Source organism: Remersonia thermophila, chromosome 3 (genome assembly GCF_042764415.1).
Source record: "Remersonia thermophila strain ATCC 22073 chromosome 3, whole genome shotgun sequence".
Taxonomy (NCBI): domain Eukaryota; kingdom Fungi; phylum Ascomycota; class Sordariomycetes; order Sordariales; family Chaetomiaceae; genus Remersonia; species Remersonia thermophila.
In genome coordinates this window covers 2749330-2777218 of record NC_092219.1, presented here as the reverse complement: position 1 = coordinate 2777218, position 27889 = coordinate 2749330, and the positions used below count along the sequence as shown (strand labels likewise).

General features: G+C 59.2%; 10 protein-coding genes across 10 annotated transcripts; 5 read left to right on the top strand and 5 right to left on the bottom strand.

Annotated features, from left to right (window-relative positions):
• Positions 1-569: 569 nt before the first annotated feature.
• VTJ83DRAFT_3594 (uncharacterized protein) lies at positions 570-1848 on the top strand (the record flags this gene model as incomplete). The annotated part of the gene is made up of 2 exons (XM_071009989.1): positions 570-944; positions 1045-1848. 2 exons carry the CDS (start codon positions 570-572, stop codon positions 1846-1848), a joined length of 1179 nt encoding a protein of 392 aa, XP_070867472.1.
• Positions 1849-2183: 335 nt separating this feature from the next.
• On the bottom strand, positions 2184-3716 carry VTJ83DRAFT_3593 (uncharacterized protein; the record flags this gene model as incomplete). Its single annotated transcript, XM_071009988.1, has 1 exon — positions 2184-3716. The coding sequence occupies one exon, from the start codon at positions 3714-3716 to the stop codon at positions 2184-2186; it is 1533 nt and encodes a 510-aa protein (XP_070867471.1).
• Positions 3717-5419: 1703 nt separating this feature from the next.
• On the top strand, positions 5420-6436 carry VTJ83DRAFT_3592 (uncharacterized protein; the record flags this gene model as incomplete). Its single annotated transcript, XM_071009987.1, has 2 exons — positions 5420-5501; positions 5598-6436. 2 exons carry the CDS (start codon positions 5420-5422, stop codon positions 6434-6436), a joined length of 921 nt encoding a protein of 306 aa, XP_070867470.1.
• A 1030-nt stretch (positions 6437-7466) lies between these two features.
• VTJ83DRAFT_3591 (uncharacterized protein) lies at positions 7467-9438 on the top strand (the record flags this gene model as incomplete). The annotated part of the gene is made up of 5 exons (XM_071009986.1): positions 7467-7474; positions 7548-8200; positions 8263-8298; positions 8354-9295; positions 9371-9438. 5 exons carry the CDS (start codon positions 7467-7469, stop codon positions 9436-9438), a joined length of 1707 nt encoding a protein of 568 aa, XP_070867469.1.
• A 781-nt stretch (positions 9439-10219) lies between these two features.
• On the top strand, positions 10220-12709 carry VTJ83DRAFT_3590 (uncharacterized protein; the record flags this gene model as incomplete). Its single annotated transcript, XM_071009985.1, has 2 exons — positions 10220-10264; positions 10340-12709. 2 exons carry the CDS (start codon positions 10220-10222, stop codon positions 12707-12709), a joined length of 2415 nt encoding a protein of 804 aa, XP_070867468.1.
• Positions 12710-13665: 956 nt separating this feature from the next.
• On the bottom strand, positions 13666-15021 carry VTJ83DRAFT_3589 (uncharacterized protein; the record flags this gene model as incomplete). The annotated part of the gene is made up of 1 exon (XM_071009983.1): positions 13666-15021. The coding sequence occupies one exon, from the start codon at positions 15019-15021 to the stop codon at positions 13666-13668; it is 1356 nt and encodes a 451-aa protein (XP_070867467.1).
• A 2441-nt stretch (positions 15022-17462) lies between these two features.
• Positions 17463-19995, bottom strand: VTJ83DRAFT_3588 (uncharacterized protein; the record flags this gene model as incomplete). Its single annotated transcript, XM_071009982.1, has 2 exons — positions 17463-19443; positions 19871-19995. 2 exons carry the CDS (start codon positions 19993-19995, stop codon positions 17463-17465), a joined length of 2106 nt encoding a protein of 701 aa, XP_070867466.1.
• Positions 19996-21167: 1172 nt separating this feature from the next.
• VTJ83DRAFT_3587 (uncharacterized protein) lies at positions 21168-23940 on the top strand (the record flags this gene model as incomplete). The annotated part of the gene is made up of 7 exons (XM_071009981.1): positions 21168-21290; positions 21359-21496; positions 21554-21664; positions 21727-21873; positions 21931-22301; positions 22355-22649; positions 22705-23940. The coding sequence occupies 7 exons, from the start codon at positions 21168-21170 to the stop codon at positions 23938-23940; spliced, it is 2421 nt and encodes an 806-aa protein (XP_070867465.1).
• Positions 23941-24889: 949 nt separating this feature from the next.
• Positions 24890-26060, bottom strand: VTJ83DRAFT_3586 (uncharacterized protein; the record flags this gene model as incomplete). Its single annotated transcript, XM_071009980.1, has 4 exons — positions 24890-25306; positions 25366-25861; positions 25951-25972; positions 26039-26060. 4 exons carry the CDS (start codon positions 26058-26060, stop codon positions 24890-24892), a joined length of 957 nt encoding a protein of 318 aa, XP_070867464.1.
• A 1455-nt stretch (positions 26061-27515) lies between these two features.
• VTJ83DRAFT_3585 (uncharacterized protein) lies at positions 27516-27881 on the bottom strand (the record flags this gene model as incomplete). The annotated part of the gene is made up of 2 exons (XM_071009979.1): positions 27516-27735; positions 27790-27881. 2 exons carry the CDS (start codon positions 27879-27881, stop codon positions 27516-27518), a joined length of 312 nt encoding a protein of 103 aa, XP_070867463.1.
• Positions 27882-27889: the final 8 nt, after the last annotated feature.

The following is a 27889-nucleotide window of genomic DNA, read 5'->3' as shown; positions in this document are numbered from 1 at the left end:
TTGTTGGGGGGGGGGGGGGGGCTGCTAAGGGCCAGGGCTGGTTGTCCAGCGCACTCGCAACGACGTCATCAGTTGGTTCGCCCTGTTCCGTGAATGGAACCCCTTCTTCAGCTGTCGCGAAACTGGAACCTTCAGCACACGATGAGCGAGACACGTAAGAGATCGGCCGGCTGAAACTGCCGTTGCCTCAGAAGTCTACGCAGTACATTGCCTTGCTGCCCAATGAAACCCCGCCACTGCTGGCTTTCCTCAAGGCACTCGGCCGCTGAATCCGCTGACGTCGTTGATTGCCCTCGCTCGCTAGGCAAGTCGTTCGGCCAAGGTACCAATCCCCGGTCCCCATCGTCATTCCAGCCTCTTACGCAGTACACACTCGCTCGCCCATCTGCATGCTTGCGCGCGCTAAGCAATCCGTCGTCCCGCCACCTGCGCCTTTCGCTTAACCACTCCGGACCTCAAGAGTTCGTCCGCCTCCGTCCGTCGTCCCAGCTCATAAGAGATTCTCCAAAAAAAAACCCCCACGGGCGTCTCCATCCTATTTTGGATTTCACAGCACACCCTCCCACACTATGGCATCCCAAGAACTCGCACCGAGCGCCGTTCCGCCACCGGCCAAGAACAAGGCCGCTGATCCGGACCCGAGGAAAGCGGAAACCGGCCCGCCGGGGCCCGCCTCGACCGCGGCCGTCGCTGCAACCGCGGGAGCGGCAACGCCGGCGGCGTCCGAAAACGGCGTGACAGGCGACGCCGGCGTCAACCCGGTCGACTTTGAGGGCAACGTCGAGACCAGCCACGAGCTCCCCACGTTGGAAACCCTCCGCAAGATCGACAACTACGTCGTCCTGGACAGCGACGGCAAGAGCCACACCTTCCGCAGCCTGTACACCGGCCGCCATGCGGCGCGGCGCGTCTTGATCATCTTTGTCCGGCACTTTTTCTGCGGCGTATGCCCACCCCCAACCCCCCGCCGTTCCGTCCCACGGGGCGCTCCTTGACGACGACCATGAGCATGGCGAACTGCTGCTGACAGGCCTGCCGTCCCAGAACTGCCAAGAATACCTCCGCACCCTGTCGGAATCCATCACGCCTTCCTCCCTCCTCGCCCTCCCGCAGCCCACCATCATCTGCGTCGTCGGCTGCGGCGACCCGGGGCTCATCCCCATGTACGCCGCCGCCACGGGCTGCCAGTTCCCCATCTACTCGGACCCGACGCGGCGGCTGTACGACGAGCTGGGCATGGTGCGCACGCTGGCCCTGGGCCCGAGGCCCGCGTACGCCCGCCAGTCCCTGCTCAAGGTGATCGGCCAGTCCATCGCCCAGGGCCTCAAGCAGATCCCCGCCGGCCTGGCGCACAAGGGCGGGGACTCGAAGCAGGTCGGCGGCGAGTTCCTGTTCGAGCCGCCGCCGGGCTCCAAGGAGGCGACCCCGGCCACCCCGATGGACGTGGTCGGCGCGCCCGAGACGTGGGGCACGCACGCCGGCACCGCCCTGACGGCGGCGCCTCCCCCCGCGCCCGCGAGCTCGTCGGCGCCCTCGTCGGCGGAGGCCGGCGCCAAGAGCGGAGAGGGCGCCGACGCCAACCGCGTCTCCCGCTCCGAGACCTCCCTCGACGGCAAGCTCGAGGCCGACTCGGAGGGCGAGGACAAGATCGTCACGTGGTGCCACCGCATGCGCAACACGCGCGACCACGCCGAGATCCCCGAGCTGATGGAGGTCCTGGGGCTCGACGGGACGGGGAACCCCATCGCCGACCCGGAGCGCTGGGCAAGGGCGCTCAAGGAAAGGAAGGGCACCGGGGTGAGCACCAGCGGGAGGGCGAGCTGGGAGCGGGCGGCCGCGGCGTCCTGAGGCGCCCAAGAGAGGAGCTCCTCGGCGTCTTTGTTCCGAGGCGGTGCTTTGCGGGAACGGGAATTCCGGACGTTGGGACGTTCGAAGAGGGGAGATGGTTGGGGCTCGGGGCGTTGCCATGCACCCCCGACACGCCCGGCGAGAGACGACAGGCATGACGACAGCGATACCACGGTGCGAAGCATAAGGGGTAGAGAAACATGCAAGGAAATCACCCTGCATGCGGGGGACGGGCTACGAGGCAAAGGAGGGTGGTACTACCAAGAACGAAAGGTTGGCAGTGTGTGGTTTTGCATTAATAAACACCTAGCTCCGTGGAGAAGGCGAAAGCCGGTCTACTCGAACGTGATCTTCTTGCCCTGGTGCGCCACCACGGCTCCCGTCAAGCGCGCGACGTTGATGTCGACGGGCTTGTCGCTGCCGGCGCCCTTGTCGTTGTTCTTGACGGGGATGCTCCGTTTCCCGCCGGCTTGCTTGGGCTTGTCCTCGCCGCCCTCCTCGCCGCGCTGCTCCGTCTGCTGCCTCTGCTTGGCGCCGCCCTTGCGGAAGCGCTTGTTGTAACGCGTCTGGTCGTCCTCGGCCAGCTCGATCTTGAGGTTGCGGCCGAGCAGCTGGTTGACCCACCATTTGCGGACGCGGGTGCGCGGGGGCTCTTTGGCGGGCTGCTTCTTTGGCGGTTGGGGCTTGGCGTCCTGGGAGGAGGAGGAGGAGGCGTCGCCGTCGGAACCCGAATCGTCGCTGTCGTCCGCTGCGCCGTTGGCGGCGGCGTCCTCCCCGTCGGCCTCGTCGGCCCCGTCGGCCTTGCCCTCCTCCCCTCGGTCCTTCTGCGCGTCATCCTCGACGAAATCCTCGAGCGACTCCACCGTCTCGCGCACCTTGACGAAGCCCTTGACGGCCCATGCGGCGGCGGCCGGCTCCTCAAAGTTGACCCAGCCGTATCCCTTGCACTTGCCCGAGTCCTCAAAGGTGGCCACCTTGACCCAGCGGATCTTGCCGCACTTTTCAAAGTGCGCGTGCAAGTCGTCCTCGGTCGTGTTGAAGGACAGGTTGCCCACAAAGATCTTGGTGCTGCCCTTGACGGCGGCCTTGTCCGACGCAGCCGCCGACCCGTTGGCGACGGTCCCATCGGCCCCGACGACCGGGAGCTCTTCTTTCTGCGGCCTCCCCTCGAAGTTCTTCGCATCCTTGATCAGGAGCCTGCGGCCGTGCCACTCGGTCTCGGAGAGCGCAATCGCCGCGACGTTGGCCTCAAAGGTGGAGAAGTCGACGTAGGCGAACCCGCGGTTCTCGGGCCCCTTCTTGGCCCCCGGTCCCGGCGCGGGCTTCGTCATGGGCATGTGCACACGCGTGATGAGGTCGTCGGTGATGGCCCCTCCCGAGTTGTCCACCAGCCATTTCCGCACATCGGCCTTGGTGACGGTGAATCGCAGATTGCCGATCCACACGCCGTAGGGCGACCGCTCCTTCTTTTTCTTCTGCTTGCCCTCCTTGCCGTCCTTGTCGCCGTCGGCGCCGCCTTGGCCGTCCTCGCCATCGTCGTCCTCATCGTCGCTCTGCGGCTTCGCAGGCAGCGCTTTGCCTTTCTTCAGGAGACGGCGGGCCTTCTTGGAGGGAGGCTCGGGAAGGCTGAGATCGACCTCGATCTCGGCGAGCTCCGTCTTGCGCTTCTTGGACTTGGTCTTGGACGCGTCGTCGGCGGTCTGCTCCTCGGCGGGAGGCTTGGTCGGTTCGGCGGCCGTCTCGGCGGGCTCGGTTTTGCGCTTCTTGGACTTCGTCTTGGACCCCGGGTCAACGGGCGGCTGCTCCGTGGCAGCAACGTCGGCCGGCTCCTCGACGGAATTCTTTTCTGGGCGATGCTTCTTCCCCATGGTGTCTAGCCAAGGCGTTTCCGATGGTGACGGCGGCTAGGAGAAATGTTGCGTGTTGAACTGTGCCTTGGTGTTGGAATGTTTCCGCCAGGGACCCTTTCACAATCATGTCCCATCCATGAAGGGAACGCAGCAGCCAACTCTTACGCCTGAAATTTTCCAGCCAACGACCGCGATAAGATAAGAGATCGTCATCGATCTTTCGCATAAGAGTTAGGTGGATCCCCCGGGTGCGCTGTGGGGCGGGGCCAGGGCCCGCTAGGGGGGGGGGGGGGGCTCCCAGGGATGGGGGATTCATCCTTCTCACCACCCCGCAACAGACACAGCCCGCCCCCCCTTGGGCTATTGCTCTGTCTTGACAACCTATAGTACATAACGTACTGTACATACAGGAATAGTTATAAGTACCTAGGTACCTAGGTACCTTGGGGTTCTGGGAAAGGATTCAATCTGGCACAACAAGCACGGCCTCTTGCCTTTGGTGTCCGGGCACCGAAGCGAGCCTAATATTGCCGATCCGGCGTGGTGAGTGTCCGGCACATTCCATCCCACAAGCGTCTTGGTTTCTTCGTGCTGTCTTTGTTGGCCGCATGAAAGCCGGCCGACGAAGCAACCGACGGGCGTGGGGGAATCCACATGGCCTGACAACACAATGGCCGTCAAAACGTCACCCTCGACGAGCGCAAAGCAAGGCACGGACGGGCCTTGGACCCGAAGGGACGGTGTGGTTGGCCGCTGGTGAACCTAGCCCAACCGATGGCTCAGGTCTCTCCCACGCCTCCATGCAAGGACAGCACGGGCTGTTTGTTCCCCCTGCGGAGGAACTACCTCTTGCCACGCGGCATTTTCCCAGCCCTGAGACAGCAGCTCTGCAGGGTGGCATCTTGAATAGGTCGTTAGACGGCCGGGCGTACCTTGATTGGTCCACAAACCCGTGGCTCCCAGTTGCGGGCAATCGGATGGGATTCGTCGGGCGGATCTGGCATCGGTATGTACGCCAGCCCGCTTGTCGTGTAGAGGGTAGCGTACTACTACGTAGAGTGCTACATATACCTAGGCTCGAAACCATTTTGAGTAGTAGCAACAGCAGAAAGTTTCATTGTGACGTGTGCTGCCTTTGCCGCGAAGTGATGTGGCGTTCGGGTTGGCGGAGCCGAGAGCGGAACTGGTGGCTCAAAATGTACTATAACTGGAGCGACGGACGCATGTATGCCAGGCCTGTCCCGGGGGGGGGGGGGGGGGCCACCCCACACGGCCCTTTGTGGTTAGGCAAGAGCTGAGAAGCCTCGAGCCGAACACTCATTGGTGTTGGCCGGGATCACCACAGCGAACAAACCAGCGGTGGGTAAAGCCCGGATGGACCCTCCCAGGAAAAAAACAGTGCGCCTGACTCTCGATCCTCCCTGCCGGCCAAGCTTCAAGGAACCTTGCGCCGCCGGGTGGGCATGCCAGGCCAGCGCCGCTTCCGCCGCACCTCCTCATTTTACCCTTGGTCCCCCCCCAAATTCTCCCCAAAGTCAGCAACCCGCATCGTTTCTTCCATCGACACCCAACAAACAGCCAAACCAGTTTCGTCCGACGCAAAAACAACTTCGCCATCGTCGCCATCTCGTCGATCGCCCGAGAGGTTGTTCCCACAACATAAATCATCTCGTCTGGCTGCCGGCACCCTCCCTTCGGACGTTGGTTGGGCTCTGCAAACAATGAATGCCCTTTTATCGCCGCAACCCCCGACTTTCAATCTTCCGTGCGAAACCTCCCGAGCAGTCCCGCCGTCGATACCCAGTAAGACCTCGCTCGCCGATCCCCGCACGGCTCATCGCCCGAAGATGCGCAACGAGCCAAACCGTCGTTAGGCCAAGGTCGTTGACATGTTTGCAGCAGCGTCGCATTTCGCCATGGCCTCACGGAAGCGGAAGGCCGACGACAACACCGACGAAATGTCGGTGTCGCCGATGAGCTCCCCCCGCACCACATCGAGACAGCTGGCGAGGCCGTCCAAAAAAGTCCGGGGAGGCGGTGATGTGGCCGGCCGGCCTCTGCCCCTTCCCCGGCTCCTCGAGACGCTCGACAACTCGCAGCTCCGCAGCGTGCTGCAGACCATCTGCGAGCGGCACCCGGATATCGGCCGGGAGGTGGTGACGAGCGCTCCGCGGCCTTCGGTGGCCTCGGCGCTGGAGGTCATCGGCGAGTACCAGGAGAAGCTTCAGGCCGCGGTGCCCTTCGGCCAGTCCAGCTCCGACTACACCTACTTCCGCGTCAAGCAGCCGCTCGTCGCCCTCATCGATGCCATCTCGGACTTTACGCCTCAGTTCCTGCCTCCTGTCGAGCAACAGACCACCGTTTCTCTTCAGTATCTCGATGGAGCGACCAAGATCATCCACTCCCTTCCCGATTGGGAGAGCCAGCAATACCGGCATCACAAGGACGGCGCCTACGACGAAATCTCGAACGCCTGGGCTCTCGTCATCACCGAGGCGGCGAAGCGGGGAGGAGGGTTTCTCTTGCACCAGGGTGGATGGGATCAGAAGCTGGCCAGGCACAACCAGCAATCCGGAGGGAAGCTGGGCCAGGCCATGAACGCCATGGCAGCCCAGGTTCCGTGGACCGGAAGCAGCACCAACGCGCCAGCCGGCTCGAGCCTGTCCGATCCGAACTCGATCCTGAACCAAATCATCAGCGGCGCCTACAGCTCGCCGGTCCGCGTCGGCCCTTGGTAGCGGACAACACCACACCATCAAGCCGGCATTACCCATGGAGTAACGAGATCAATTTTTCCTTATGTTTGGGGACCGGGGCATTCGGGGAACAGGGAGGCATAGATCTGGCACATTGGGGATGGGATCGGCGTTGGCGTCATTTTTTTCTCCACAAATCGGATGTCCATCTTTATAATTTCCTATGTTTTTTTTTTTTTTTTCCACTAGGCACACTATCTATTGGCTGTTCACCAGCGCTAGCCGTCTCTGAGAATCAGAGGCTCGTTCACCCAGAGGTTGGGAGGGAGGCGATCGCCAATGTATTTCGTTTTGTTGCTCACGGGTCTTTTCTTCGGCCCTCTCTGTCGGACCTGATTCGGGGTCTTAGGTCTCAGCTTGTTGGTTTTTTTTCTGTCTGTACATGAGCACCTGTAGCAATGAACAGGAGGTATTCCGCATCCAAGTGTCGACTGTCGAGTCACGTTCTGCTCAGGTTGCGCATCGGGCATGGCCGTACATGGATGCGGCTGGGCGGTTCTTCGCTGGGCTCCTTTGTCAAAGCGTGTCAAGACCACGTGGGGATTGTGGGTACACAATGGCACGCAAGACCTATCTCGATGCAGAGTATCCGAGTACCTGTCTGTTAGTTCGCTCAGTAACATTGCGAACATCGATGAGTCGTCCCTTTTCTTTCAGCCATCAGACCTACCAGTGATGTTTGGATGCCAGCGGGCCACACGTTGAATGCGGGGCCTGGCCGCTGCCAGAGGCAACCGGCACGTGACATCCTGTCGTCGACGCGAAGGCTCCACCGCCGCGTCATGGTCCTTCCCGTCCCGCCCAACTCGTTTTCTCAGCACCGACTTCCAGTCGAATCCAGGCAGTCAGGCACCAACCTAGACGTTGCAGGCAGCAACGCACCGAACCAGAGGCCCGCTCGATCATCATTCTCGGAGAATCGCATCTTTCCGCAGAACGTGCCCATTTTTTTTCCGAACCATCATCGTCTGTCGTAGTGCATGAGAGGGCCGCTTCGCCCAGCTTCGTCAGAATGCCCGCGTATGTGGATCAGATCCTCCTCCCCCCCACGACGGATTCGCACTGGCCCGTGTCTAACTGTTGGTTCATCCAGCCCCGGGGATCAACACACCTACGTCGCCAATCCATACGCGGAACAACCACAACGGATATCCGAGTTTACCGCGCAGGAGATCGCTGCTCTTCAGATCCAGCTCGACAAGCAGCTCGGCCCAGAATACCTCTCGTCACGAAGCGGCCCCGGCGGGCAGCGGTTGCAATACATCTCGGCCGACAAATGCATCAATCTCGCCAACGAAGTGTTTGGGTTCAACGGGTGGTCCTCGTCCATCCAGTACATCCACGTGGACTTTGAGGACGTCGACCCCAAGACGGAGAAGGTCAGCCTCGGCGTCACCGTCATTGTGCGGGTCACGCTGCGCGACGGCACGTACCACGAGGATGTCGGCTTTGGGCAGATCGACAACTGCAAGAGCAAGGCGACCGCGTACGAGAAGGCCAAGAAGGAGGGCACCACCGATGCGCTCAAGCGCGCCCTGCGCCAGTTCGGCAACGTGCTGGGCAACTGCATCTACGACAAGACCTATCTCCAAAAGATCTCTAGGGTGAAGGCCATGCCGGCCCGCTTCGACGAGAACGCCCTGCACCGCCATCCCGACTTTGTGCCGAAGCCGGCTCCCGAGACGACCGAGGCGCCGAAGAGCGTCACGACGGCCCGGCCAGACAACCCAGCCCCTCCCGCTCAATGTGCGTCCTTGTTTTTCCCCACCATGTCGCGGCAGGATTGTTGTGGCTGACCACGTCGATAGTCCCCAACTCGGATGCGTTTGACGACCTTCTGGGAGGTAAGGCGTCGTCCTACGTAGCGCCTCACGGGAGACACAGCTGACACTGCCCCAGAGTTGGACGAGGCCGACTTCAACATCCCGGATGATGGACACCCTGACTACGTGGCAGTGCCACTTCCAGAGGAGGTCAAGTCGGAAACATTCCACGAGCCCGGGGCTGCCTACAATCAAGGAAGCAACGGCGGGAACAGCGGGAACAAGCCTATGCCTCCATCTGTGAACCAGTTCTCACGGACAGGATCAATGGGTAACAACCCCCCTCGGCAGCCCCCTCCACAGCCCCAGCAACAACAACAACCACGGCCCAACAACATCAACAGCTTTCCCGGTGCAGGGACTTTTCAGAACGGCAACGCCGCTGGCGGCCCACGCCCGCAAAATCAGTTCAACCAAGGCCGGCCCGCCGCACCACCCAACGCCAGCAAGCCGAACCCAACGTCCAACCCTCAAGCGTTCATGACGCCCCAGCGCCAGCAGCCGAGCGAAGAGGGCGGGTTTGAGGATTCTGGCTTTTTCTCGGCTCGCGCGGCCCTGGCCATCCCCGAGGATGCTCTCAAGAATGACAACGGGAATCTCAAACCGGCCCAGGGGCAAGTCTTTAACCCCAAGGCCGAGACCAAATCCATACCCAGGACGCCGGGGGTCGACCACACCAAGAGCAAGCCTGTTGCCAGGAACCTTCAGCACGTGCCTCCCAAACAGACGGAGGGCGACGGCGGCAACTTGGCGGCGGCCAACAAACCGGCTGGTCCAAGCATGCAACCACCGCGGCCGGGCGGTCCTGCTGGAAATAACGCCAACGCAGGTCCTCGCCCTGGCCCCATGGCCGTGCCGGGAGCGAGGCCGGCCGGCATGATCAATCCGCAGCTCGACCAAACGAGGCGAATCGGCGCGCCCGGCAGTTCCAGTCCCCTGGGGAACCGGGGCCAATTCCGTCCTCCGACGGTCAAGCGGCCTCCCGGCGCTGATGGTCCGTCGCCTGCCAACGGGACAGGTACGGCAGCTACAACAAACGGCAGAAGTGGGAATAGGGTGCCGTTGGGGGACGTGCCTGCTAATGCTGTCGCAGGAGGTCCGACAGGCAACAGCGCCGACGATCCGACGAAGCGAGACTTGAAGAGGCAGCGGACGTCGTAAGGTCTTGGGGGCGGGGCTGGATTTGGGAGAGGGAGCTGGTCAAGCGCAGTGTATTGGGCTGGTTGGAGGATGGCTTTCGTGGCTAGGCATTCTCTGGCACGGTTGTTGAGGCACAACGGCTTGTGGGTCATTCTTTTGTTTTTCTCCTTGGAAGGGGTTGGGACAAGGGATTTGCGCAATGTCGGCGTTTTGCGGGACATGACGGGAAAGGGACTGGCTGGCTCGGACGCAGATGTGACTTAGGAATGGGTGGGTTGTTCATCCTGCAAGCAGTTCTACGACACCATGGCGGTTCAACGCCCGGGAGGTTGGTTGGTAGAACAGGGAGCCTCTTGTCACGGAACTACACTAGATCTACCTCGTCTCCAGCATTCCTTGTGGATGCAGGGTCATGAATGATCCTCGGGTTTGGTCGTAGCATGCTCGATACCCCTTTAAGAAGTATTATCTCTTCTCTCCTGCCTGTCTCGTTCTGGAGCCATACTGGTTTCCTTGGTCTCGTGAACCGCCTCCACTTTGGCAGGGCGGATGATTATCATCACTTGACCTGTGGTTGGCTGACAGCGGCCCGCCCCCTGTCTATTTGTGTCGATTCCCCGGCCTGTCGGGACCCGCTTTTCCCCAGATCTCGGGCCCGGGTTCCGGGATCGGACCTGAAACGGGCAACATTGCCATGGCGCAATGAGCCGAAATCTTTTTGTATTTTTTTTCTTGTCTCTCCTTCAACCTTCGCCTCGGCTAGTCCCGCCAACAACGCACTCGGGGAACGGGGATAGCAACCATGAGGTCCATTGATGTTGCCAGCAGGTCGGGCGTGGCCCTCAGGGTGCGTTTATCCCCCGCTTGCGCCGCGTCGCTACGGCGTGCCCCGTCCAGAGGTCACTAACGCCCCAACGTCCAGAGGGCCTACCAAGCCCAGCTCCTGCGGCGCACGGCGAGCACACGATCCTACACGACGGGCCCCTTGCTGCCCCCGGCCTACGAGCGGCTCTACAACAAGTACTCCGAGGTGCGCCGGGTCCTGGGCAAGCAACGCCTGACCTTGGCCGAGAAGATCCTCTACAGCCACCTCAACAACGTCGAGGAGTCGCTGCTCTCCAACACCAACAACGGCCGCTCCATCCGCGGCGTGGCCAACCTCAAGCTGCTGCCGGACCGCGTCAACATGCAGGACGCCTCGGCCCAGATGGCCCTCCTCCAGTTCATGTCGTGCGGCCTTCCCCGCACCGCCATCCCCGCCAGCATCCACTGCGACCACCTGATCATCGGCGAGCGCGGCGCCGACGCCGACCTGGAGAAGGGCATCCAGACGAACCGCGAGGTGTTTGACTTCCTCGAGTCGGCCGCTCGCAAGTACGGAATCGACTTTTGGCCCCCGGGCGCCGGCATCATCCACCAGACGGTGCTCGAGAACTACGCCCTGCCCGGCCTCATGATGCTCGGCACCGACAGCCATTCCCCCAACGCCGGCGGCATGTCCACCATCACCATCGGCGTGGGCGGCGCCGACGCCGTCGAGGCCCTGGTCGGCGCTCCCTGGGAGCTCAAGGCCCCCAAGATCCTCGGCGTCAAGCTCACCGGCCGCCTCGGCGACTGGGTCACGCCCAAGGACCTGATCCTCCACCTCGCCGGCCGCCTCACCGTCCGCGGCGGCACCGGCTACATCATCGAGTACTTTGGCCCCGGCGTCGACACCTTCAGCCTGACGGGCATGGCCACCGTCTGCAACATGGGCGCCGAGGTCGGCGCCACCACCTCCATCTTCCCTTACACCGACGCCTCGGCCCGCTACCTCAAGGCCACCCGCAGGGAGCAGGCCGCCATCAACGCCAGCGCCCTGCAGCAGTTCCCCGGCGCCGGCGCCTCCGACGACGCCTTCTTCCGGTTCCGCGCCGACGACGGTGCCGAGTACGACGAGCTCATCGAAATCGACCTCTCCAAGCTCGAGCCCCACCTCAACGGTCCCTTCACCCCCGATCTCGCCACGCCGCTGTCCCAGTTCAAGAAGACCGTCCAGGAGCAGGGGTGGCCCGAGAAGCTGTCCGCCGGCCTCATCGGCAGCTGCACCAACAGCTCCTACGAGGACATGACCCGCGTCGAGAGCCTGATCCGCGAGGCGGACAAGGCCGGCCTGAAACCAAAGTCCACCTTCTACATCACCCCCGGCAGCGAACAGATCCGCGCCACGCTCGAGCGCGACGGCACCCTCGACACCTTCACCAACGCCGGCGGCATCGTCCTCGCCAACCAATGTGGGCCCTGCATCGGATCCTTTGTGAGGTCCGATGGCGTGAAAAAGGGGACTCCGAATGCTATCTTGACGTCGTACAACCGGAACTTCCGTGGGCGGAACGACGGGAACCCGGAGACGATGAACTTTTTGGCGTCGCCCGAGCTTGTGACGGCCATGTCGTACGCGGGGACCACGACGTTCAATCCGCTGACGGACACGCTGACGACGCCGTCGGGCGAGGAGTTCCGGTTCCCGGCGCCGCGTGGGCGCGAGGGCCCCGAAACCCCGTTTGACGAGGGGAGGAAGAGCCTGGCGGTGCTTTCGCAGGAGCCTGACGCGTCGGTGCAGGTGGCCATCTCGCCGACCTCGGAGCGCCTGGCGTTGCTGGAGCCGTTTGACCCGTTCCCGGAGTCGGATCTGTCGGGGCTGCGCGTCCTGGTCAAGGTGACGGGCAAGTGCACGACCGACACCATCTCGGCGGCGGGTCCTTGGCTCAAGTACAAGGGCCACCTGCCCAACATCAGCGCCAACACGCTCAACACGGCCGTCAACGCCGAGACGGGCGAGGTCAACGTGGCGTACGACGCGCTGGACAACGAGGCGCAGGTCACCATCCCGGAGCTGGCCGAGCGCTGGAAGAAGCGCGGCCAGCCCTGGCTCGTGGTGGCCGAGCACAACTACGGCGAAGGGTCGGCCCGTGAGCACGCCGCCCTGCAGCCGCGCTACCTGGGCGCGAGGCTCATCGTGTGCAAGAGCTTCGCTCGCATCCACGAGACGAACCTGAAGAAGCAGGGCGTTGTGCCGCTGACGTTTGCCGACCCGGCCGACTACGACCGGATCGGTGCCGGCGACGAGGTGGCCACCATTGGCCTGTACGACATGCTGCGGGCGGGCGGCAAGGGCGACGTGCGCCTGCGCGTCACCAAGAAGGGGACGGGAGAGCAGTTCGAGGTGCCGGTGAAGCACACCGTGAGCGAGGACCAGGCCAAGTTCATCCTGGCGGGCAGCGCGTTGAACCTGCTCGCCAGGGGGGGTTGATCGGGGGGGGGGAGGATGGCGTCTCGAGGGGGCGGTGGCCAAAGGATGAAAACCTCTGGAGTGCGTTTGTTTGCAGGCAGGCGAGCATCGGGCACGGCATCATGACTGTTTGGAGTGATTGTATAGAGGTTTTGTTGCTAGGTGGGGAGACAGTAAAGGATTACAAAAAAACAAAAGCCCATAACAGAATGGATACCCAACCAGACCACATCCACTTGACTTGCGTGACCTACCCGCCCAGTGCAGCCATCACGTTTGTCCTGAGGCTCGCTCAAGTAGAGCCGGCCATTCCCTATAATAAGTATCAGCTGGTTCGTGTCCATCCTGATTCCGACAACTCCGCCCCTCCCTTCCCAATCCGTCCTTGAATCGCATGAAGTCACCACCATTGCCCGTGGTAATATGAATGAACAAGGACATTACAAGAAAAAAACCAGAGCACAGAGCACAGTACTACGTAGTACATCCAATCCGAGCGGCCAAGGCAAAAATCATCCCCCCCCCCCCCCCCAAAAAAAAAAAAAAGGACATACAACACCAGGGATTCGCTGGTCGTCACCGACCCAACTACTAGTCTGGCCCTTACTGGCTTATCGAGGGGAGAGCGGACGGGATCCCGAGCTTTCCAGTAGGTATGGTCGTATGTACTCGGCTCTTCCAAGGGACGCTACGTATAAACTGTTCGCCTCATCCCATCCCGAGCCTGGGTTGTGAGTGATGCGTTGACGTTGCCCACGGCCGAACGGTAAGGGAGAGAATTCGGGATGCCCGTGGCCTGGCCCGCCGAACCGTGTCGATCGTGTCAAGGATGCTGCGTCGACCCTCTTGGAATGATTGGGACGGAGAGGGCTCTTGGCGGGCATGCCTATGGCGGATAGGTATGTACCGAGGTAGACTTGCGACCGGCCGGCAGAGCGAAGGGGGGGGGAGGGGTTCTGGGACGACGCTGCGTCTCCTCAGATCAGGCAGACCTCGGCATCCACCGCGTCGCTGGGCCTCCAATGCCGGTTGGGTGCCCAGCAGGTCGCTAGCCCCACGCGTCGATAGCGAGATGCTTCACCCGCGACCGGTGTGATCACCAAGAATCTCATGTCATACTTCTGCTCGTCCTCGTCCTCGTCCTCGTCCGTGTCCTCGCTGTAGGACCCGGCCATCAACAGCATATCTAGGCGTGCCATACCTGGTGAATTGTCGTCATCTGGGGGGTCGTCAAGCCAGACGGTGTAACGGTATTCATCGGTGGCGTCCCTGTCAACTTGCGTGCTGTTCCCCCAGCGTTTCCACTTTGTAAACGGAGCCCGTTGCAGGTTGCCTTGGAAGCGGAGGGCGCAGGCGTTGGGATCGCTCGGGTCCATTTCGTGGCCGAGGAAGCGAGCTAGCGCATGCTGCGGGAGGTGTGTGCACTCGTCCGTCTGGTACGAAATCAAGTGTAGACAGGACGCCCAAGACCAAGATGGCGCAGGACAAGGAGTCGGAGGACCAGCTGCCGGTGACGTGAGTTGGTAATACCCATCCACTTTCCAACAGAGCTGCTGCTGCAACGTCGAGCCCCACAGCCCAAAGAAGTACTTCTCGCTCGGAAATCGTTGCAAGACCACATCCGCAAGCCCCTGGAGCGCAATCAACCTGTCCGCCTCCCGAGCGAGATCCATCCCGTTATATGCCTCCGCAAGGGAGGCCCACGTCGGCCAGAGATCTGTCTCTGAGGTCATGCCCGCCAGCCAGCCCCTGGCCTTCATATACGGTTGGTCGAACTCCGAGAGGCCAGTGATTCGACCTTGCGGAAACATTTCGCAGGCACGCTGGTGTTCACACTCCCACCACAGCTGTTCGCGGCCCCAGTGAAGCGTCCGCCTGGAGAGCGCCCGTTCCTGCAGGACCCAGCCGCGCGAATGCATGCTTGCTGCAATGATGTCCCCGACCCAGGAGATTTCGGGCACGGGGAAGCCTTTGATGAGGGTCGTCTCGTGCTCCTCGGCCCCACGCGGCCGGAGGAAACCCTCGGCCGCGTCATCGGCCGAGGTGGCGGCGATGGTGCAGTACGAGTTGCTGTAATAGGCGGCCATCTTGCGTCCTTCGATGTCAAAGTCGCCGGGGTCGTTCTCGGAGGACTGGATGATGCACACGGCGTCGATCCAGATGTAGCGCATACGTAGGGACCGTGTGACGAGGATGGCGTCTTGGATGGTCCGGGGAAGGTCGGCAAGATGGATCGCCCTTGTCCGCTGCTTCAAGTTGAGGGCGGTGGTCCTGGAAGGATCGTTTCCATCCCCCCAGCGGTAGCTCAGCGTCAGGTATCTTGCTCGTTCCATAGGCTTGGAGATGTGAAGCCGGGGCTCCGTGTCAGGAGTGCCGACATCGATGACCCGAGCTGGGAGGAGGGGAAGCTCGGTCTCTTGGGATAAAAGCGAAGGGCTTGTTCCATCTCGATGCTCCGTGTGTAGCAGCCCATCGCACCCGCAAGGATGGCCTGCATCGCATTGCTCCAGCCAAGGTAGGATGACCTCGTCTGTGAGCAGTTTGAGATCGAGGTCTTTGCTTTCGGTAAATCCTGCCAGAGAATCAGCATAGGAAAGACCTGTGCCTATGCACGAGGGATCGGGAACGGACGAGCTATTTTTCTCATTCCGTGTCTTAGCCTGTTGCCGGCTGGCCGGCTCACAAGATCGGCCATGTCATCCCAGGCCACACGCAATTCGCCCAACTTGAAATTCGACGACGGCGAGATGAGCTCGAGAAATCCATTTTGGTAGATGAAAACTTGCAATGTGAAGGAATTATATGGCTGGAAGACCGAGAAGTTCCCAAAGAGTGCGAATAAGAGGAAGAGCTCACGGAAGAACAAGCAAAGGGTACATCCCTTGCTGGCCGAGCTCTCCAGCGATTCCAAGCTGTGGTAGACAACGCCACGGAAGCGTCCCTCCTGCTTGTTATATGAACGGTCACAAAAATGCACCGCTCTTGTTGCCTCTAGATATGGGTGAGCCACGAGTGATGTAAGGCGTAACTGGGCATTTTCATGGCCTCTAAAGCCAGGAGACCAAAACCACGCATAGCTAATAAACTTGCACTTCCCGCAGAGGGTGTCTGCGCTCATGGTATTTTACCCAAGGATCATAGGTACTTGCGATGGACAGTCCCAGGTTGATACTGAGGGCTAGGGAGTAGGTACTACCGTTGTAGATTCGCCCTGCATGAAAGTCGTTTTCAGGAGGTGTTCGGTGCATAAGTAGGTAATTCAGTCCCTATAGCCTCGTAAATGCCCAACCGTCCTTGTTAAGTAGCTATGATTAGGCATCAACGGACAACGCGATTTGGCAATACGTATCGACCCCGAGGGGAGGGCTGAATATCTACCTACCTTGGTACCCACACAGTGACCAGGTACTATACTGTGGTAGAACATCGCCTTAGCCGAGGACGTCTCTGTATCAAAGCGCGTGCCTGAGAGCATCCCCACCAAAATGGAGACCCAACTGGGACTGGGACCTGCAGAACTTTCAGATTGCTATGATGCCAGTGCTAAATGGTTATTAGTCTTTGGCTCACCAAGACGCCGAAAATGAAGGTTCGGTTCTGAACGAGATCCCAGAACAGGCAGACAGCCCGTTACATCACGTGAGATATTGTGAAGATGAGGCGGGCAGTCGTCATGTCTTGCAGTCCTTTTGGGCCTTCTTCCACTTCACGGTGTCAGGTCCGAGACGCGGGGAGTGGAAACGTATCCGAGTTACTGGGCAGGCTCGCCCTTGGAATTATGCCTAGGTAGGACACCCAAATTAACCTACGAGGCTATGTCAGGTACTCAACGATGCATGGTTCGGCGAGAACAGGCGGCGTTCTCTAGGTATTTAATATACGTTCGAGTAATCAACAAACTCTTCAGGCCTCCCTAGTAGTATTTCAATAATGTCTGCAGGGCCCTGTTGGCTCTGATGGCGATGGCGATGTCCTGTACTTGAAAATGAATGGCAGGGAGGCTCGGCCTCTCTTTTCTTCCTGGATGCTGATCCGCAGGAGTCCAAGCTATCAATGAGTTGATGGGTAGGATTCGTCAGAGTGCCATTCCCAGTTCGTAACCGAGATGGACGTGCTATCGATCCCTGATTTCAAACATGTTCTTCCCATTTGCAGCAGGTCCTCATGTTAAGAGATAACGTCTCGCCTCGTGTAGTAGTAATTACTCACAGGGTCGCCAACGACCCCTCCGACGTCATATTGGGCTGACAAGATGCATTGGCTGTGCAGCACTGCCACAGCAGTTTGTCACGGGTCACCCACCATTCCCTAGCCCAAGGCATGCGAACGTGCTACCAGAATCGTAGTGGGGTTAATAAGTTTAGATTTGCTTGGCGTACTGGTGACTTTACGTTTTCCACACCTCGGGTACACCGTAGCTGAGCTACAAGCGGCAGCTTTAGATAGTAATACACACCAAATATCTCCTTCGTAAAGTATATCATAACACCCGACTGCCTTTTCGCCAAACGTACCATCAACTCCATCTCCGTGCGCCATGACGCCAGCAGGAATCCGAAGCCGAGTAGCACTATCCCATGCTTGAAGCCAAAAGCCATGTTAACCCCCCTCCCAAACAAGCGCCGTACCATGTATGCCATCAACGATCCCCTTATCCCATGCTTAATGTCGTTGTACCTTCCATCATGATTAACGAAGGTAACCGAGAGAACAGCGCCATCCGTCTGGCCCAAGGTCCATCTACTTTTCCTTTTTGCTGCTTCGTTGCCTTCATTCATTGTTTCAGCGAACTCACAAAGGCGAGGTTCAGCCCCGAGATGACAACGACCCCTGTGTTGTCCATTCTTCTCGCTGTCACTCGAGCCGACTTTTTGCCCGTCTTTTTGTGGAGCAGCCCTTGGCCCGCCTCAGCACCACCCCCGTTTACAACTCGGCTCGCCCACGTGGCCACTTCGCCATCCACAGCCGAGAGCGATGAGCGTGAGGACCCAGAGCGAACAGAAGATGAAGATTTGGCAGGAGGGCCCATGAGTCTCGTCACCATCTTCAGCCACGCTGGATTCTCTCGTATTTTCTCCGGAAGAGTCTCTTCGAACGAACCGTCGCTTTGCTGCTTTCGCTGTTTCTGCAGTGACTGCGCCGCGCGTCCAAAATTGGCTTTTCTCTTCCCGCGAGCCTTGATCTCTTCTTGCTTTGCGGCGTGCCAAGCTTGAGAGTGACGTTGTGGCCAATGGATGCGCGGATCAATGTTGAGATACAACGGTTCGTCTTTGAGCTGCATGGCTCGTGACGCAGGCGATCTCGCGGCTGTCGTGTCGACATCTGGAGGGGGTGAAGCTGCGTCTGACTGGGAGTATATGAGGGCGTCGAAGAGTGCCGTATCGACCTCTTTGGGTTTCGGAATCCGAGACTTCCAGGTTTCTGCAAGCGGCAGGGGACGTATTGACAGATGGAGGTTCTGCGGCGGCATAGGCGCATGTGACGAAGAGAAGCTGGACTGGAAAGGCCCGTGACAATTCTGCGTGCTTGGCACTCTCCCACGCTCTGGAGGGGGCGCGGGATGATGCTCAGATGGACGTGTTGCGGGTTTCCTCGACGGATCAGAAGAACCCGCCGGCCCCGCGCGTACCGAAGATGTCTGCGGGGCGCAAACGCTGCTTTCGAAAAAGCCGTTCTCAAACCCAGAGATGGACGATATTTCCGACGACCCAGAACTTGGCCGTCGGGAAGTGTCCGCGGTCCCATTCACCTTGACGACGGAGCCACGAGGCGAAACGGCTGGCGGTTCGTCAATGAAGCGCAGGTTGGCGAGATTCAGCGGTAACCGCCGCATGAAAGCGCTGCTGCTCTGCCTCGGTGCTGCTTTGCCCTCTTTGACTCGCTGCTTGCCAGAGCGCGGGGAAGAGCGCTGTTCAGGGTGACGTTGATCAGACGGCGGATTCTCGGGCTGAATATGTGATTCATCCAAGACCGGTTTCGCCACGGTCTGCTGTCCCACCCTCATACCGTTTAGACGGGTCTTTGAGGACAACTCTGGGGTCGACGAGCGTCTCAGCCGTTTCTGTGGCGGTTCCTCATCCGCAGGCCGAGGGCTGGGTGGCGGAGAGTGGACAGAGAGACGGGAGACCGGTGGGGGAGGTGATCGAGACGACGTGCAGTCGTCCCGGGATGCAGATGTGCCAGCTCTTGGGGTTGGCGGTTGAGGCTTTGCCCGCAGTGCCGGAGCCGCTGTTTTGCGTCTGAAATTTGGCGTCGTTTCCATGGGTGGTGGCATGTGGTTCCCCGGTTTGGCAAATGCCGGATTTGGGCGGGCCGCGTTGAGGCCGTTCGCGGGTGCTGGCGCCAGGACCGGCAAAACGCGATGCGCTTGCGCCAGGGCTTGCCGAGAGGCATTGTGGGTGGTGACCCCAAGGTGGATGTCGCATAGGACCTGGTGCTTTTCGACCATGGTCGCGCATCCGGGGTAAGAGCATTTCATGGTGGCGCCTGGGGAACCAAGGGTCTGAGGATGCGTGAGTGACACAGACGCGGACATGTTCCTAGCAGCAGGACTCGCGTCCGCGGCTGAAGTCGTGCCGGTGGTACCGCCGTCGCCAGGCTTTGATGAGAATCGACCGCCGGCACTAGCTTCTGATAATGGTCGACTTGAAAGGGGCGAGGTATGAGAGGCGGCCCGTGTCATCCACGGCAATTTTTCATGGTAGAGACCGAGCCGCCCTCCCTGGCCAGCAAGACACGGCTTGCAGACCCAATCGCTGCTGCAGGATTAGTATTGTTATGAGGACAGAATAAGTGTACAATTGGACGGTGGAACCAGGATGAGACAAGTATACTAGTAGTATAGGAGGAGATGGAAGGAAAACAATGTAGCAGTAAATAGAAGCGGACGATAAGCATGCAGTCAAGATTCGCAAGTCGAGGTCAGAGCAAGACAGAGTGAAAGGCGGCTGGGGCTTGGCCGGCAAAATACCGAAGGCGAGCCTATGACATGTGGGGAGGAAGGCCGGGGGGGCTTTAGATGCTGCTTCTGGAACTCGCCCATTCCACGATGGGCATGGTCTGACGGTCCGCTGGGAACTCCCGCCGCCGACGGGGGGATGACACATTCACTGGAAAATGTCACAACGAACATGACTGGGATTACTGGGCACAACAAACACAAACAAGAGATCAAATACATACACGGATGCTGTTGGATAGGGCCGGTGGCAGACCGGGTGGTAGCATCCGCCACAGCGTACGCAACTGACAAGCGGCTTGTCTGGTGTCTCAGGCTCTTTGCATTGCCAGCAGCGAGGTAGCAGCATCGGGGCAGCCACCCAGCCTGGCGGGGATCCTGTTGTGAACCAGAAATTAGCAACGCTAGTCCCATGCACAAAAAAACACAACAAGCAGCTGGGTAAACAGGTTTGAATTTCAATTTCTGCCCAGTCATTGAAACCCAGAGAGGCGTCTCAGGTCTTTTCAGTTTCCATGTGGTCATCATCCGGCAAAGCTGCAGCGGGTTCGTGGTTTCAGAGCAAGAGGAAAGTGTGCAGCCTCGTCGCGCGAGGCCGACGCGAAGCTGGCCTCGGCCTTGCGAGGCGCTATGTCTACCACAGCCTTTGGACCCAACCCTGTGAGGTCAAGAAAATCAAAGCCGGGTTCCGATATGTGGCACCGTAGACGGAAAAAGCATCCGACGGGGTTTTTGATGTGTCCAGTCGCCGGGCCTCGCGTTGCCAGCTGTCTCGAGGCAGTGCGAGGTCGGTAGAGATTGGCGACCGGGGGCGCCGGGGAGCGCGAGAGCCAACTTGCTGTGAACCACAATCCCAGAAGAGCACGAGGCGGTCTGACCTTTTACCAGTTTGCTCATCATTGACGCCGTACCTTGGGCGGAGGGAAGAAAAAGAAAAAGCAAATCCGCGATAGGAAGAGAGAACCGTCTTACCGGAAGCTGGACAGGCAAGGTTGACACCGACTCGGGTCTGTTGAATCCAAGGGTGTTTGAGGTCAGCGACTCGCGCTGCCGGCACCCTCTTTCAGATTTCTCCTTCGCTGCACAATTTCATTGGCGGCCAGGCCCACAAGACCAAAACGAAAAGGATGGTCGTTTCGATTGTGAATTACAATAATACATCAAATGCGTCCAGATACGAAGAGAGAAAGAAAAAACCAGGCACCCCGTCGAGGAGCCGTGTTGTAAGAGAGAAGAGACGATGAAAAAGGTGCAGGAATGATGAGAGCACCACCAGCCGCCGTCACGTCCGGCTGGGCACCTAAGTTAGGTAGGCCAGATGGTCCGTGCGTATAACCCGCCGCTTACCATATCAGGCCTAGCGCCCCAGTAGCTCCCGACGCGATAACAGGTTGCAAGTTGCGATAGCTACTCCTTTTCATGTGCCCCTCAACACCGACGCTCCACGCGGCGACCGGCCTGTCGACCCCTCCAGCGACATACCCGTGCTAATCCGAGAATCGTCTTGGACCCCAGAGAACCATGGAATTTCTCAAGTCGGCCGTTGCCTCGGCCATGGCCAAAGGCCCCCCGTTCCCCTACACCTTTGGGGACAAAGTGGATCTAGACCCCTCCATCTGGACGCTCTACAACGGCACCCGGCGAGTGCGTCCGCTTCTCGAGCCTGAGCTGCCCGCGGAACCCTTCGCTGACCAGAAGCTCTACACGCACAGGAAGACGGGTCCAACTGCAGCATCTTCTCCTTCGACATCACCGCGAACCGGTCCGCTCTTCCCCTCGCCAGGAACGCCTTGAAGAAGCTACGGACGCTTCGGCATCCTGGCGTGATCAAAGTCCTAGACACGGTCGAGGTAGGACAACGGCATGCCCACGATCGAACGGCCAACCAAGACTGATACGCTGCAAAGTCGGATACGTACATCTACATCGCAACCGAGCGCGTTGTGCCCCTCCGGTGGCATGTCAAGCGGAAGAGCCTAAGTCCCGAAACGGCGAAATGGGGCCTCTACAACATTGCCGTGCGTTCCCATAGGGCGTTCGAGGACAAGGAATGCCCGGTAAATACTGACACGGTTGGCAGAGGACTGTCAAGTTCATTAACAACGAGGCGTCATCCGTCCATGGCAACGTAAAGGTTGCGTCGGTCTACACGACAGAAAGCGGCGAGTGGAAGCTGGGGGGCTTCGAAATCCTCAGCAATGTCAAGGATGACGATGCTGTGATATATGTAAATTCTCAGGTTGCTCTCCCGTCCGTTAGCTGCCTTGTGCTGACGTCGTGCTAGACCTATGGCAGCCTTGTCCCGGATTCGGGACGTTACTCACCACCCGAGATGGCATCCGGATGGGACGCCCTGAAACGCAGCCCCCACGCGGCCGTGGATGCTTATGGCTTCGGCACCTTGATCTTCGAGGTTTTCAACGGTTCCTTCAACGGCGGCGACCAGGCCGGGCAGACAAAGAACATCCCGCCGACTATGCACTCAAGTTACAAGCGCCTAACCAACGCCAACCCCAAGGCGAGGCTGAGCGTGGCCCATTTCTTGGAGCAGGGCTGCCGTCATGGCTCCTTCTTCGACAGCCCACTCATCAAGCTTACGGATGGAATCGAGAACCTGGGCGTCAAGACAGAAGAAGAGCGGGAGCAGTTCTTGGAGTAAGTATATGACTCCTTGCCACCTGTCCAGCGTCGAGTGCTAACCAACGCAGCGACTTGGAGCAGCTTACCGACGACTTCCCTGAAGATTTCTTCAAGATGAAGGTTCTTCCCGAACTGCTCAAATCCGTAGAGTTTGGCGGCGGCGGCCCGAAGGCCTTTGGGGTTGTCATGAAGATCGCTACGAAGCTCTCCAACGACGACTTCGAGTCCAAAGTCACGCCTGTCCTGATCCGGTTGTTTGGAAACCCCGACCGCGCAATCCGGGTGTGTCTCCTGGACAACCTGCCTCTTATGATTGACCGGCTTCCCCAGAAGCTGGTCAACGACAAGATCTTCCCCCAAATCGTGAGTCGCTCCGGATCGCCTCATGACCAAGACCTCCCATGCTCACAGACGCCAGGTCACCGGCTTCACCGATGTTGCGCCAGTCGTGCGGGAACAGACATTAAAATCTGTCCTTACCCTCATCCCGAAACTCTCGGATCGCATCATTAACGGCGAATTGTTGAGATATCTGGCCAAGACCGCCAACGATGAGCAACCCGGAATCCGCACCAACACCACGATATGCCTGGGCAAGATTGCCAAGCATCTGGGGACCTCCACGAGAGCCAAGGTGTTGATTGCAGCTTTCACTCGCTCGCTCCGAGATCCATTCGTCCACGCCCGAAACGCCGCCCTTATGGCCCTGTCCGTGACCTCGGAGTACTTCGGCCCAGAGGACTGCGCATTGCGCATCATGCCCGCCATTTGCCCCTCCCTGATCGACAAGGAGAAGCTCATCCGAGACCAGGCAACCAAGACCTTGGATGTCTACATGGCAAAGATCAAGAAGGCGGCGGCTGCCATGCCCGACACGGTGCTCCCGCCAGAAGGCGCCGCTTCTGCCGCAGGGGGTCCTCGGATGGGCACGCCGCAGCCCACCGAATCCGCGGCAGCCTCTTGGGCAGGTTGGGCTATCTCCTCCTTCACCAACAAACTATCCGCAGCAGTGGGCGAGATCCAGTCCTCTTCCACGCCTGCCAACGGCTCTTCTGCCCCCGCGCAATCACCGGCAAACCGCCCTGCTCTGGGATCGCAAACGCCGTCCACCTCATCCGCATCCGACCTCCGGCGCCAGGCTCTGAAGTCCCCACACCCATCGGCCTCGTCTGCAAAGGAGGTATCCTTCTCTCCCGACGACTTCGCCGCAACGGACGCCATCGACAATGATGCTGCTGATGCGTGGGGCGACATGGATGATTTTGTGGAAGACGACGATAGCAATGACAAAGCCACCGAACAAGGCGATGCGGCGGCGTCCTTCTTCACCTCCGAGGCGAAGAAATCATCCACGGCCCAGGCCAAGAAGACCGCCTCAGCGGCGGCAACAGCATCAGCAGCCCCCTTTGACGACGGCTCCGAGCCTGATTTTGCCGGGTGGCTCGCTGCGCAGGCGCAGAAGAAGAAAGGCGGCCTTGGTGCGAAACCGTTGCCCAAGGGCCTCACGAAGACGGGGGCATCTGGGCCCGGATCTGCGACAGCAGCCAAGAAGACTATTCCGGCTGCTAAGCCAAAGGCTGCGGCGCCAGCAAAGAAGTTGGACATGAAGCCTAAGCAGACGGAGGACGATGATGATGGCTGGGGCGGTTGGTGAGCCGTGGTGGTGTTTCTTGCTTGGGGATGTCGTGTGCATGTAGCCTACCAGTTGGCATTTTCAGGTGTGGGGAGAGACGGGCATCTAAGGCGTTTGTTTGTGTTTTTGCAGGACAGGCTGGATAACAATACCAAGCGGACAAGGAGGGTTAATCTGCTAGAAGGATAATGAATAAGTCATGACTACGAAGAGATCCGATGCAATGATATATGATGAAGGAGGTGTCTTGTGTGTGGGAAATTTGAGAAGCGGGATGTTTGCATTGCCGGTCAAAACAAAGAGTAATACCATCCTGTCTCGCAGCATCTAACCATCTGTCTCCCATCCATGATTGCGAACATCTCTTGATGAAATCGCCAATACCTCCCATTAGAGAGACGAGAGTGTATCCGTCCGCCAGCGAGTTACGACTCCAGATCTCCCAACTGGAGCATGAGAGATAGATAGGAGCAGTCCTGCGGATCTGGAACTGAGCAAACCCACGCTGAAAAACAACAGCCGTCCAAGGTCTGTAGCCATGAACACCGACGGACTCGATCAGCTTCCGCTTAGTGTAGGCGGAAAAGGTGTCCCCCTGACTGAAAGGGGGGCGCGGGGTTGACGGGTATCGCGATTCCTAGCCAGCATGCCCAGGGAAGAGTCAGCCCCTGGCATTCCACGCGTACGGGGATTACACGGTGGGTGTGGTCCGTCATGGGGCATGGCGCAGGAAGCATCTTGGGCCCGCTATCCTACATGCGCGAGACGTGGTGGCAGCAATGGGGGGCGAAGGGCGGCGTGCAGCTCTTCCGGCCGGGTTCAGGAGCATCATCCTTTACGGGTGCTGCTCGTGGTGATCGGGATGGGACGGCCCCGCGCGGTTCACGACGCGCTGAGCGTAGGTCGTCAAAGCCGGAGGCTCGGTCAAGCCAGGAAATTGAGGTGCAACGGGGCAGTCTCCAGGCGATTCCTAACGCGTCTCGGAGTAGTCGTTGAGGGCGACGCAGACGGCGCCGCGGTGGTGGCCGTTGTACTGGCGAATGACCTGCTGGGTGTGCAGCTCCCACAGGCGAGCGTAATGGTCGCTGCAGGCCGTCACAAGATATGCACTATCGGCGCTGAACGCGCAGTCCCATACCCAGCGCTGGTGGCCCGTCAGGGTGGCTTCGAGAGGGAACGCGCGGGGCTCGGCGTTGGGCCCGGCGGGTTCCATCTCCTTGACCTCCCAGATCTTGGCAGTATGGTCGGCGCTGCAGGTAGCAAGCTTCTTGACGTCCGGGGAGAGGAGGATTCGTGTGATGTACTCCTTGTGGGCCGAAAAGTGCGTCATTGGGATCAGTTGTGTCCGCTCGTGTTCCTGGATCAGCTGCCAGACGAAGACGTTGCCCTGCAGAGGGGTGAGGTTAGCGATGGAGGCTGATGGGGCCAAGAGAATCGAAAACGTACCGAGTTGTTGGCTGCGCAGAGGAGGGAGCCGTCATTGGCGACGGTCACGCTGGACACGGAGACTTCCTCCTCGGGGATCAGCTGATGAGCGCACATATTCTCGGCCAAATCCCAGAGCCGGATGCTGCCACTGCGATCACAGCTGATAACCTCTCCCTGGTTGGGGTGGATCACGACGTCGTTTACAGGGGATTCGTGGTTGTAGCTGCGTTGGATCGCGCCCGTACGAGTGTCCCAGATCTTGACGGTACCATCCTCGGAACTTGTCACCATCCACTGCCCGTCGCAGTGGAATGCGACGCCCGTGACATTACCAGTGTGCCCTTCGAAAACCAACACGGGAGCGGGATTGGTCGACCTAATATCGAAGAACTTGACGGTGTGGTGGCCGGCAGCGGCGAGGAAGCGCTTGTCAGGAGAGATGCAGAGGCGGTTGACCTGCGAGTCTGGGTGTTGAATGGTCCGAGAGCACATGCCCGAAAGGGCTTCCCAGAACCTAGATTGGAGCGTCAGAATAACAGGTTGCTGGTTGAACACCGGTAACGAAAAACCTTTGGCGCGTTCATGAGAAGAGCATGGGCGTACCTGATGGTGTGGTCGTAACCAGCTTTGGCGACGAGTAAGCAGCCGTTGCAATCCGCCAACAGACCCAACCACGGACGAATAGACTTACCTGTACAGAGAATGACCGACATTTTGTCTGACTAGATTTACCGGTTCATTACATATAAAGGAAGCGGTCAAGGATCAGGACAAGATGGGCTCTAGATAGGTGGTGTTGGAGGGCGAAATGCGACGCAGGTGATGGATGCTTACGGAAGCTCCAGTTGCTGCACCTCAGTGCGAAACCTGGGCGGGGTTCCAGAATCGAAGTGGGGCATACGGCCGGCCAACCCCGGGCCGGGGGCCGAGTGGGGCTTTTCTGGCCTCCCTCCGACTGGCAGATATGACCGAGCTTGGCCGACCCACACGGCCGGTCAAGACGGAGTCCATCTGCTTCCTCACTCATCTAACTACTTTTCTTCTCTACAGTATCAAGGTAGATATGAAAGAGACAAAAATGCTGAGGGAGAGTCAGCGAATAAATAGAGAAAAAAAAAAAAGAGCAGACGACAAAAAACATACAGCACCCGGCATTCGCTGGTCGTCACCGACCCAACTACTACTCGAGCCCTCACAAGCTTAACTAGGGGAGAGCGGACGGGATCCCGTGCTTTCTTGTGGGTATGGCCGTATGTACCAGTGACTGTCACAAACAGGCCTTTTATCGAGTTATTCCATGGACCAACAGACTCTACATACTGTCTTTCCAAGCCTTGACACAGAAGGGCATTGGAACCAACTACCCCAGAGTCAAATTCTCAACGATGCACAGATCCAAATCTCATAACGGATTACAAGCTCAAAGACTGAAGGAGCCAACGCTCTACCATGTAAGAGCCCAAAAAAGCCTAGGAGGTAAATCCGTCTTCCAGAACCCCTGGACCTCAGAGCATCAGGCCATCCGCTCCCCATCCTCATCGCCCAATGATGCGCCCCCAGTCAGATTTGGCCAGATGATGTCGAGTACGGCATAATAGAACAGAACTATCTTGCTTGCTGGATGCTATATTCTTCCTCAAATGCTCGCCAGCGTTACGAGCTTTTACTCTCAAAGTGCTCTTGTTAAGTGTGGAATGTCCGATTTGCTGTCTCCGTGCAAGTTCGCTCTTAATCAGTCTATCCTCATGGAATCTGAGAGGTTGTACACGGCGAGCACCTATGACAATTTCCTCACATCGCTTCTTGAGGGCGCTAGCGCTGATACCCACCCTGATACTCACACAGACTCAAGTGCTGGCACTGTAATGGAACGATCATCGTGTTTACTATCTGTCATAACCTGCGTGAAAGGGAGAAACAGATAGACAAAGCAATGTATCCGGTCAAATCAGTCCGACAACTCCCACGCGCCACTGTGCTCTACTAACACAAGACATCCCTCGGTGCCATTGATCCTCTACAGAACCGAAACCCGATGGTTGATATCAGCACCAGGGCAAGACTCTAGGGGACGTCAGTCAGGCCTCAAGAGGAGGGGGAGGGCACAGCACGCTAACCCGGCAAACATGCAAGGTTATCAACCCACTTGATAGTCAAAAGGATCAACACTACCCCAGACACCCTTGATAGCCCACCCGATCTTCGCTCCTCTCGAGAGAAAGCCGTTCGTGATGGACAGGTGACAACCCGCTTCCGTTAGATGCCGTGATGCGGCGGGACGACGACCGGCTATGCGTGCGAGAGGACAAGGGGGATTGTGACCTGAGCGACTGCTGGTGTGGGCATGGGTACAACAACGACCCAGTTCCACCACAGCGGTAACAGCCCCTGAAGTCGTCAGTGTCAACCAGGACCACGCACGAGGTAGGGACAGCACATTACATTCTCATGCTCCCGGCGCACGCGTCACAGAGCACTGGTGAATATAACCGGCCGTCGCCCATCCGAATGCATCCGCAAGACTCGGGGTCCATCGTAGGGT